This window comes from Convolutriloba macropyga, chromosome 12 (genome assembly GCF_964194025.1).
Source record: "Convolutriloba macropyga chromosome 12, txConMacr16.3, whole genome shotgun sequence".
In the NCBI taxonomy this organism is placed as follows: domain Eukaryota; kingdom Metazoa; phylum Xenacoelomorpha; order Acoela; family Convolutidae; genus Convolutriloba; species Convolutriloba macropyga.
This window is the reverse complement of record NC_134479.1, coordinates 47,687,548-47,700,047: the sequence shown is the minus strand read 5'-3', so window position 1 is coordinate 47,700,047 and position 12,500 is coordinate 47,687,548. Positions and strand designations below refer to the sequence as shown.

Genomic DNA, 12,500 nt, shown 5'->3' with positions numbered 1-12,500 from the left:
AAGTCAAAGAATCCTCTATAAAAAAGTGCTAAAACAAAAAATCAAAAAGTTACACGTTCACAGTTATTGCTTCAAACTTCGTTCGAGAGAGCTTAGAGATTGAAAAATTTAAATTACAGTAGAATTCAAATATTCAGAGGAAAGATCAGATTAACAGGTCAAAAGACTAAGCTGGCGTTTCTGGTTAGTAACGATGTTAAAAGCTCAAAAACTCCTGGATTTCTTCACATCAATTATCAAATCTAATAATTGATATAGCAATCCATTTTTTTTGCTAAGTTTAACAGTAAAAGTCCCAAGGCTAACATTACATGGTTTGCTCTAACAAACATATTTCAGGATTTGGTTCTTTTTAAGGTGGTATTCTAACAATACTAATACTTGAAGTTAGGAAGGTGAAGTTTCAGCATTAAACATTTTTTCTATTCTAACTCAGAGCGCATAAACAAAATACTGATGATCTTTGCTGCTGAATTTAGCTCAATTAATGTCATTTAATTTTTGCTCAAAATAAACTATAACCGATGCTGTCTTGGTAAATAAAACTTTACAATAAAAAAACTAAGAGGTGTAAGATGTGAATGTAAGATGAAATAAAACTTTACAATAAAAACAACTAACAGGTGTAAGATGTGTAAGAACAGGTAAGAATTCAAATTCTAACCAAATTTTTGGCTTATTGTCTTTTTCTTTTTATTAGCAATGTCGTTATGTGCCACAATGACACTAAGCTCGGAATTTATGTTTTCGATACTTTTCTCCTTACTACATTTTTCTGGAGCAACTAAGAAGATCTTAAAAAAGTATAACCTAAAGAGCTTAAGAATTCAACTAGTGCCGCCTCTCTAAAAAAATCTGTTTAGCAGAATCTGTTAAGTAAAAAATAGCTTAGAACCAATTTAAAAATTAGTTGTTCTTTTTTCATTCAAATTTTTCTCAAAATTGTTTAAAACAAGTGATACGTTTTTTGGGAAAGATAAGTCAAAAAAACTTTTATTGCAAAACTTATGCAGGCTTCTTTATCTGAAATTTAACCGCCCTTTTTTCATTTTTATATTTCATACAGAAGTAAAAAAAATCCTTCAGAGAACTCTTTTAAGAGGTTTTTCTGAAAGCTTAGCTCTAACGTGTATTTTAAAAGTCCTATTTCATAAAAAAAATTGAACATTTTTGTTAGATTTTCGAGAGTTACATTTCGAGAGTTACATTTTTGTCTTATTTTCAAGAACGAAAAAAACCTAATAGACAGCTTGTTAGAGAAAATGAGATTCTCAAGAAGGCGGGAGATTTTCAAATTAGGTGCGCAGAATGCAAAAGTTCTGTGGGTGCAAAAAATGAAAGCTAGGGTTTTGAGCCCGAGACTTTCAAAAGATCAGTCATATTAGTCTCCAGATGAGACCTCAGGCCATCTGAACCACTAAGCTACAATGGCCTTGCTATCAAACACTTACAATCTCCTTTATATTGTATCAAACTTTATTTTGGAATAAGAGGAATTGAAATCTCCCCAAATGAAGAAGTGAAGCGTTAAACGATTAACCGACAAGTCAAAGAATCCTCTATAAAAAAGTGCTAAAACAAAAAATCAAAAAGTTACACGTTCACAGTTATTGCTTCAAACTTCGTTCGAGAGAGCTTAGAGATTGAAAAATCTAAATTACAGTAGAATTCAAGTATTCAGAGGAAAGATCAGATTAACAGGTCAAAAGACTAAGCTGGCGTTTCTAGTTAGTAACGATGTTAAAAGCTCAAAAACTCCTGGATTTCTTCACATCAATTATCAAATCTAATAATTGATATAGCAATCCATTTTTTTGCTAAGTTTAACAGTAAAAGTCCCAAGGCTAACATTACATGGTTTGCTCTAACAAACATATTTCAGGATTTGGTTCTGTTTAAGGTGGTATTCTAACAATACTAATACTTGAAGTTAGGAAGGTGAAGTTTCAGTTATGTGCCACAATGACACCAAGCTCGGAATTTATGTTTTCGATACTTTTCTCCTTACTACATTTTTCTGGAGCAACTAAGAAGATCTTTAAAAAAGTATAACCTAAAGAGCTTAAGAATTCAACTAGTGCCGCCTCTCTAAAAAAATCTGTTTAGCAGAATCTGTTAAGTAAAAAATAGCTGAAAACCAATTTAAAAATTAGTTGTTCTTTTTTCATTCAAACTTTTCTCAAAATTGTTTAAAACAAGTGATACGTTTTTTGGGAAAGATAAATCAAAAAAACTTTTATTGCAAAACTTATGCAGGCTTCTTTATCTGAAATTTAACCGCCCTTTTTTTCATTTTTTTATTTCATACAGAAGTAAAAAAAATCCTTCAGAGAACTCTTTTAAGAGGTTTTTCTGAAAGCTTAGCTCTAACGTGTATTTTAAAAGTCCTATTTCATGAAAAAAAATTGAACATTTTTGTTAGATTTTCGAGAGTTACATTTCGAGAGTTACATTTTTGTCTTATTTTCGAGAACGAAAAAAACCTAATGGACAGCTTGTTAGAGAAAATGAGATTCTCAAGAAGGCGGGAGATTTTCAAATTAGGTGCGCAGAATGCAAAAGTTCTGTGGGTGCAAAAAATGAAAGCTAGGGTTTTGAGCCCGAGACTTTCAAATCATCAGTCATATTAGTCTCCAGATGAGACCTCAGGCCATCTGAACCACTAAGCTACAATGGCCTTGCTATCAAACACTTACAATCTCCTTTATATTGTATCAAACTTTATTTTGGAATAAGAGGAATTGAAATCTCCCCAAATGAAGAAGTGAAGCGTTAAACAATTAACCGACAAGTCAAAGAATCCTCTATAAAAAAGTGCTAAAACAAAAAATCAAAAAGTTACACGTTCACAGTTATTGCTTCAAACTTCGTTCGAGAGAGCTTAGAGATTGAAAAATCTAAATTACAGTAGAATTCAAGTATTCAGAGGAAAGATCAGATTAACAGGTCAAAAGACTAAGCTGGCGTTTCTGGTTAGTAACGATGTTAAAAGCTCAAAAACTCCTGGATTTCTTCACATCAATTATCAAATCTAATAATTGATATAGCAATCCATTTTTTTGCTAAGTTTAACAGTAAAAGTCCCAAGGCTAACATTACATGGTTTGCTCTAACAAACATATTTCAGGATTTGGTTCTGTTTAAGGTGGTATTCTAACAATACTAATACTTGAAGTTAGGAAGGTGAAGTTTCAGTTATGTGCCACAATGACACCAAGCTCGGAATTTATGTTTTCGATACTTTTCTCCTTACTACATTTTTCTGGAGCAACTAAGAAGATCTTTAAAAAAGTATAACCTAAAGAGCTTAAGAATTCAGCTAGTGCCGCCTCTCTAAAAAAATCTGTTTAGCAGAATCTGTTAAGTAAAAAATAGCTGAAAACCAATTTAAAAATTAGTTGTTCTTTTTTCATTCAAACTTTTCTCAAAATTGTTTAAAACAAGTGATACGTTTTTCGGGAAAGATAAATCAAAAAAACTTTTATTGCAAAACTTATGCAGGCTTCTTTATCTGAAATTTAACCGCCCTTTTTTTCATTTTTTTATTTCATACAGAAGTAAAAAAAATCCTTCAGAGAACTCTTTTAAGAGGTTTTTCTGAAAGCTTAGCTCTAACGTGTAATTTAAAAGTCCTATTTCATAAAAAAAATTGAACATTTTTGTTAGATTTTCGAGAGTTACATTTCGAGAGTTACATTTTTGTCTTATTTTCGAGAACGAAAAAAACCTAATAGACAGCTTGTCCCCTTTAATACTTAGAAAAGTTATTAGTAAATCAATAAGCTTTTATTTCAAAAAACGGTTAAATTACATAAGAAATTGAAACAGAATTTGTTGATAACTCTCGAAATTTTAAAAAAGAGATTTTATTAATTTTTTGGAAGCAAAAAAAACAATTTTTGCAATCAAATGGAATCCAATTTTTAACGGAGAGTGTACAAGTTTTGTTCAAATAAATTTTTATATTGAATTTCTTTGAATTTCTTGTATATTATTCAAGTTCTTAAAATAGTTGTCTATAGACCTTCGGGAGGTTTCTGTTTTCTCCATTGTAGAACTGAGCCATGCAAATTTATTTTTTTATCAATGAGAAATTTCATCTTTAATAATTACTTCTCTATTGAAAGAAGGATTGGTTTCAGAAAGTTTTAGAGATAAAAGTCCTAAAGTCACGCGGAGACTATATAATTCTGCTGGCTGTCATTACTAGAAATAATTCTTAGCTTTGATGCTTGGAAAACGTACTATTTTTTCACTCTTATATTGACAAAATTCAGCCTTCTTTTTCAATCTCAAAACTTTATTCAATTTATCTTGTTTTTAGGCAAATACATCGGGATAACGATCTGTCATGATCACGCTTTAGCGTCGAGTTTCAACAGAACCATCAACAAGTTGCAGTCAAAACGTTGCTTTTTTGGGTTTTTTTCAGACACATCTATCCCCAATATGAGATTTGCGATCCAAGCTAGCTCTGATTACACTGTCTTGCGTTGCTCACACTGGGCACCAGAGCATTCAGACCGAAATTGGCTCTGATAAGAGCAGATTTAGTTTCGCGTTGTAATATTAGAACCACTTGGGTCGCACACTGGGTAGTCGGACCTGCTTGAGTTGCGCACTGAAGGTACACCGACTGACACTTTTAACTGTTGAACTATCAGTAGCCACTGGTATATTGTATCATTTTCAGAGACATAGACGTCATATTACGTGTACGGAAAGAACTGCACTAATCTTTCTAATTCCATTGCCAATTAATTTACGAACCTCTTTCCGAATTATTGATGCAAAAGTGTTTTAGCCTGTCTTTGTCCTTTGTGTTCGATGACCTGATTCCTGGGTCAGCTTACTCCTGGAATGCTGTTGCAAAGAGCAGAGGGTCAAAGCCACTTAAGCGGACTTACTCTTTCTCTGGTTTCACTCCCCCCGCTGTTCCTGTTACAATTATTACTGCAGCTGGCACTCTAGACAGCTACGATACATTTCTCTTTACTGTTGGGAATCAGCTCTTGGTGAGTTAACTCCCTGTTATCAGTTTTATTGTTTCTTTTACCTAAGTTTAGTAGTATTGTGAGGTATGATGAGTTTTGTGCAAACATGACGCAAGGAAAATACTTTTTTGTCACTGTTAGATACCTAAAAATTTAACAAATGTACATTGCCATAATGTTAAAACGTTTATAGTGTGGAACAATTTGGAATTCAATGTTTTTTTTTCTTTTTGTTTTAGTTTTAATTTCAACTTCTGAACTTTGTGCTTTCAAACAACAATTTTTACTCCATATTTCCACGTCTTCTTTTATTATCCTTTGCTATGCATGAAATTCTGAATGAAACGCTAAGTTTTATCGTATTGTGGGGCATGAAGAATTTGTCATTTTTATTGGATTTGTACATCTAGATATACAAATTTTGTGCAAACATGACGCAAGGAAAATAATTTTTTGTTACTGTTAGATATTTAAAAATTTAACAAAACAAAGAAAGATCCCAAGAAAAAACAAACTATTTCGATATTATACATTGAGATTTCAGGCTGATCGATCGACGACAACACTTCAGTTCACATGGGCACAAGAGAGAAGAATAGAGAAGTACATAATAAAAGACACAGTTATGAACAGACAATGGACACATGTGATTACTTCTGATGGGTGGGACTTAGAAGACACAACTGCCCTGACTGCTGGAATGAAATACATTTACGAGGTTCTGAATGACATTTAGGATTCCAATCTTTAATTTTCTGAAAGCCACAATGATATGTTCAGACCCAACCCTTAGTGGCGTATTAATTGACGTCCTTGTTCAAAATCACCTGTGAAAATCCCTATCGACGCCTATTTCGCTCATAAAAATGACCCAGCAGACTAAAGTCACATTCGATCCCAATTTCGACCCGTTCCATGAGTCATTAAGTTCAGTTGCTGGCAAAAAATGCGGGACGAAATTACCCAAATTGGGCATTATGTAACCATAATCAGTTTGAAATCACAGATTTGTCTATTCGCACGTCTAATGAAAATAAAAAACGAGTTTTTATTAGAAGCGGGACATAACCTACCTTTTTTTAAGATTTTTTCTGTCAGCCATGATTTGGAATCAAGTGACGTCATGACTCTTCAAGATTCATTGTACCCTCTTCCTCCCAGAGAAAACCAAGACTTCAGGGTTGTGGGTTCCAGCGAACTCCATCTCACTGTGGAGTACTTCGACTTCGTACAGGTTGATGAAATTGATAATGTTCCGGAAGCAACAACGGAAAGTTTTTTACTATATGATTTGATGTTCTTATCATTACCTATCATTAATTGATCTGCATTAGTTTTAAAACAGTTGGTTTTGCGCAATTTTTATTTGATTGCTAAATTTGCTTTAATGTGCTTAATTGCTTCAACTAAACTAACCTAAATTAGTTCACGCCCGGACAAAACGGCAAGTCAATTTCAGTATTGGGCAAGTCTAAACACAAGTCTAGCATCAGAACTGATTCAGAGCTATGATCATGTCCCTTTTAACACTTGTCAGTCTTGGGCATATCTGGGACAAGACTAGCAAGTCTAAATCCAAGTCATGGCCAAGACTTGCAAGTCTAAATCCAGATCCTAGCCAAGAATAAGCAAGTCTATATCCAAGCCTTCGCTATCCAAATCAAGACTCGGCAGTTCTAAATCCGAATCATGGCAGTCAAAAACACTCTGAAAAAAAAACATTAAAAATCATTTACATGCAGATCAAAATAAAGTCAAAAAATAATCAAGAAAACATCAATAATAGCTGGCAAACCTCAAAAAATAGCCGGGGAAATGTTTTTAAAAAAAGTCAAAAAAATCAAATGCAGTCAAATGAAAATCAACAAATAGCCATAAAAGCGCCTGCAAATTGTTGAAAAACCGCCTAAGTTGTCCAAAATATCCAATTAGCTTATAGTACACATGAAATTAGTTCATCTGTCACTGTCGCGTCACTGATTTTAAAAGATTAGCTTGCTAATATCACTCAGCGAAGAGCTATTACTGATCAAGCATCTGGCATAAACCAGTTATCGGGTTGGAGGAACTTTAAATCTTGAATGATGACCGAAGTATTAGACTGATCCCAACGGCTCATAGCTCATTAAAACGAACATTAAGTAAGCTTCCAAATTATATAAAAAGTTTTCTTTTTTCTGTTCAAAATTTGACTGCACAACGATCAATGATCCATGGGCAACCTATGGGCATATCAAGTACCCGATGCTCGCTCGCTAATATGTTTTTGAAACTTGAACCAAGCCTGATGGAAGTACTTGGGTTAGTAAGGAGAGATGTTAATAGTCCTCATAGAGAATATTTTGAATAATACAATCAATCATCAGAAAGCAATTAACAAACCAGCAATATGTATGATGCAGTTTTTTGGAATACAGAAACTGAACCTTTTTCAAAAGACCAAAATATCCTTTGCTGATCCTAGCTCATCGAAAGAACTCTGAAAAAAGCCTTAAAACCATATAAATTACTCTCCATTTTGACCAGTGGTTCTTGAAAAACGTGTCTGAAAGCATAGGGCAAGTTGACTCATATCAATTTATGTTACCTTGTGCTCGTTCACACAGTTTTCAGTGAAATTGACACGCAACTAGTTGATACCTAAAACTTTATTTAGCACACATATCGGGCCTATTTTCATCTAAGTTTGAGCCCAAAACATTCAGTCAACAAAAAGTGATTGACAACCGAGCACTAGGCATAACCCTGATTTTAGTGTCCGAATTTTTTAATAATAATAAAATTACTTAACCAAACGAGCAAGATCTAGTTCATTAGAAACCGTGTAAAAGAAGTGATAAAACCATTTACATGACCATTAATTTCTACCATTGCTCAATAAAAAAGCGGCCTGCGAGCATAAGAAAAATTGAAACTAGTCGATAAATGTTACCGTGAGTTCGTTTGAAATGATATCAGCGAAATCAGCGCACATCTATTTGACACTTAATAATTTAGTTGGCTCACATTTTGGATCAATTAAATCAGATTAATTTTGAGCCCGAATCTTTAGCTCATCGAATTGTTATTAGGTTCGAGCACCAGGCAAGAACTTTTTCCCGGTGTACAGGGTCTGAAAACTTAAATATTTACCAAAAACTGAAACACTTGAAGCTAGATCTGGTTCCTTAGAATCGTCGTGAAATAAACTTTAAAAAGTCTAGGCCTTTCAATATTGACTGGTGGTTCACTAAAAATCGGCATTGAAGCATAAAAAAATTGGCCAATGAGCAAATGACAATACATATTGCTATGTGCTCCTTGGCAAAATATTAAGGTAAATTGGCACACTTTTTATTCATCTATTGATTAGGTAAAAATATTGACCCCTTTCGTATGAAAAATTGAGCTGAAATATTTGTATCAAAAAATTATTACGCATTACCTGTTTTTTGTGGTAGAAAAGCTGAATTTTTGAAAAATTTATTGAAATACAGAATTAATCGGAATGAATTTTTAGACTTCTTTTAAGGTTTACTCAGTTCTTAAAAACGATATAACATTTGAGTTCTGACTTGCCTAGCACTGACTTGGACTTGGAGTTTGGTATTTTAGGAGAAAATTGCAAAACTTATGTATTGATAAACTATGATTTGAGCCGATATAATTGTCTTTTCCCTCATAGATTTAGCCAAACAACTTTATATACATATATATATATATATATATATATATATTTATATGTATATATATATATATATATATATATATATATATATATATATATATATATATATACATACATATATATATATATATATATATATATATATATATATATATAACACTAAAGACAAAACCGATTTTTTTTCGTCAACTTCTGATTAGTTGGTATTTTTTAGGGGTCTGGTTTGCCACATATCAATAAACTTTTATGCATATCGACATAAACCTCATTGAATCTGTTATCATAACGATGGTGAACTTTGAACTAGCAACGAATCTCTTAAGATACTGTCAATCAATGATTAGCAGTAAATTTCTGTGCGTCACACCATGGCCAGAAATTGTCGTTTTCAAACGCAGAAAATCGTCGCGTTTTCTGTTTTAGTTAGGCAAAGTCTTTTTTGTCGAAGTGAAACCTGGGCAGTGCAACTGAAACATGGAATTGACCATCCGGAGATTTTTTGCTAAATAGTTGCTTTAACAAGAACAACTCTCTTTGTGTGACCACGAATATAAATATGTATAAAAGTACAAATACCTCAAATATGAGAGTCTCAAAAGCAAAAACATTTGGTGGCGCACTTGTTTGTACCTTGTTATGAACATTTTCACAAAATATATGACAAAAGTTGCAACAGCAATACATAAACTTAGAATCATCAGAAATAGGGTTAAAATAAAGATCGTTGGTTTGCAGTTTTAATATTTACGTTTGTTACATTAATTTGTGGTCATTCTAAGAACTTACTGAGTTAAAATTTCAAAAACTCCTTTTGCTTTTGACGCCAAAAATTTTTAGACTTGTAAAAACAAACCACGAATCTTCATTAAATCTAGGTCTCAAAAGTATCGTTGGCTGGGTTGGAAAATATTTCCAGAGCAAACAAAAATGACCAGCCACTGAGAAAAAAATTGAGAAAATGTTACAAAACTAATACAAAACATCATCACATCGCAAATCCTAAGTTTTGAGAAAACAGATTTGCTTACCAATGTCAGCATTCTCCCCTCCCAGATTCCAGAAGATAAGCCGTTATAAGCGTTTGCAGACAACAGTGACAGTTAGGGAAACTAGATCAATTAAATGCTTCATTGCAGTGCAAAAATTTTCTTCGCAGTAGAGATCCAATCAAAGTCTTTATATTTTTATTTGCTTCTCCATTTTAACCACTTTCTTACAATTTGTTTTGCAGGGTCCAAACATCTGCTACTGAAAAGCACAGAGGCATTTTTGTTTTTAAAATCATAAAACCAATTTTATCTATAAAGTGAAACAGCACTGAGAGATAATTGTTGAAAAAATCAAAAGACGAATGTTATCTGTAAAGCGAAACAGCACTGAGAGACTTTTTATTAAAATAATCAAAAGGCTAATTTTGTTAATGGAGAAACACAGCAGTGAGTGTTTCTATTAAAAAGGTCAGAAGACCAATTTTACCTATGAATTGAGACAACGCCCAGTGAGTTTTATTAAATTAGTCATAAATCATCTTTAACTATAAAATGAAACTGAACTGGGGATATTTATTCAATCAATCAAAAGGCTACTTTTATCTATAACAAAAGGCCACTGAGAGTATTGTATTAAATAATCTGACGCCAATTATAAGAATGTATAATTTTGATGTTTCAATTAGTGTTTCACGCCACAAAAATGATCTCCAGTTAGTCCAATTCACTGTCACATGAACTGAAAGAAATTAAATATAGCGGCGTGGTAGAAGTTAAATGGTAGCTCAGTCGTCGTACGCTTTGAAATAAAGCCGAGACGTGTGAACAAAATTGACATATTTCCGTCAATGATTTTGATAACTATAAAACAATAAATGGCCGCAAACCAAATTTATAGCGAGGCATAAAATTAAAATGGAAAAATTTGCTCGAAATTGATGACCATATCCCTGTTCGCAAATTGTGGACATTGATGACATGAAAGCGTGAATCTTCGCGATCAGTGACGGAATTTTGTAAGGATTGTCTGCAACTTTGAATGTCAGTGTTGTCCACAATTTAGCCAAATTTCTATCACGCGGTAAGTGATGGAAAAAATTGTTACTCATGTTTGCAAACGCGGAAACTGCTGAAACTGTAGGATTGGCGACGTAATGACAAGAATACTCATAAATGTTTCCAATGAAAATAACGCAGATAAAAGAACTACTTTTTATTGAAAATGTATTGTTATAGTCTTACCAAACAAATATAGATGAAAAATAATAACTGATGTTCAAAATTCAGTGATCATGAGGTAAAAAGATAAGGTAACAAGACAATGTGCACAATTTCTGGGCAATCTTCTGTTGATAAAAAAAATGTTCTAAAAATTCAAACAATGCAACAAATGGGTAACAAGAGCGCATTGGAAATAACAGAATGTTAAATCTAGTCACTCGAGCATTTTTTAAGCGCTGGAACTCTTCCTTTTTCAAAAGGTAACTGAAATCTAGAGACCTGTAAAATGATAACCAATATACTGATCTGAGATTTCTCTAAGAAATGATGACAAAAGCATTGAACAAAAAACTGAGAGTGGTATATGCAACAAAAAGTTTGGCAATATAACTTATTCAAACCTCTTTATCAATTTCTCTATACATAGTAAAAAACCTATGAGATGTATGACTACATTTTCGGTGCATCTAGATACATAGATATAGATCAATAGCTTTTGCAATTTTTCAACTTCTCTGGAAGAAGAGAAAAAGTGAGGAACGAAGTGAATTATAAGTTACTTTTACTTCAGTATCATTTAATAGTTGCTCTTCATTTTTTCCTATTTTTCACTTTTGTAGAATTTTTTAGTACCTCATCGTAACAATAGAGCCAGATGATGGCAACTGTGGTCTTGGCTGTAAACTGGATGCCCCCTTAACAACTACAGTTCATCTGACTGGACTGTCACCTGGACAGACATACACTGTGTATCTGTCCACTGAGAGCTACGACAGAAGGAGTGACGTCATATATATCACTGAGGACATGAACTTGGGAGAAATTATTGCGTTTCGAACAATCAGTTCATCAAACATGGTTTGCACTTCATCCTATAAAAGATTTTGCTGATTTTTGTGAGAAATGCATTGACAAGTGCTGAATTTTTTTTTATTTGAGAACATCGGTTTTTGACTGTTTATCTAGGAAATGGTTAGTTTTGGAATGGTATTTCTACGGCGAATTGGGGTACTGCAACGTTCATTGCATAAAACTGGCATCTTCAATTCATAAACTAGCATCTTCCTTGGCTAATCTGGCATAATCATTCTCTAACTAATTAAAAACTGATCTGTAAGCATAAAGATCAGATTTTTATGTCACCTCGATATTTACTCCTTACAATACAAAACGTTTGGCGTTTGAACAGTCGTGAGAAACCTCATTAACTATAAGCAACATTTTCATTCAAAAATGAGTCTTCAATTTAAGTTTCTAAAAAAGAGAGAGCTTCGTGGTACCAGAATTTTTAATAACTGCAATCCATCTTTGAAAAAATGTAAATGTTGCTGCGTACCTTAAAACTAAACTGAAAACCGAATACCTAGACTGAGGTGCGCGCTCGAAAGTGTGGTGATCAGACCATTTCGAGCGCACAGCTGACCATTTTGACCAAAATTATAGGGCAATTTCAATCGAACTTGAGAGTCTGATCAGCAGTGGATTCGAGTGCGCTGGAGTTTGATCGTAAACAGCTTTGAACGCAACTGGGTCTGATCATAAACGTCTTCATGAGCAACTGCGCCTGGTCAAAAACGCTTTCTAGCGTAACGGGGTCTGAACATAAACGGTTCGGGCGAAACTGGGTCT

The 12,500-nt window shown here is 33.3% G+C and overlaps 1 protein-coding gene across 1 annotated transcript in view; it reads left to right on the top strand.

The window, feature by feature from the left end:
- The first annotated feature begins 6,117 nt into the window (after positions 1–6,117).
- The window catches only part of LOC142350519 (uncharacterized), a 63,450-nt gene continuing 57,067 nt past the window's right edge, over positions 6,118–12,500 (top strand). The window contains exons 1-2 of the mRNA XM_075402369.1: positions 6,118–6,228; positions 11,502–11,729. Coding sequence (XP_075258484.1) covers positions 6,118–6,228; positions 11,502–11,729 — 339 coding nt within the window. The remainder of the gene's footprint in view (positions 6,229–11,501; positions 11,730–12,500) is intronic.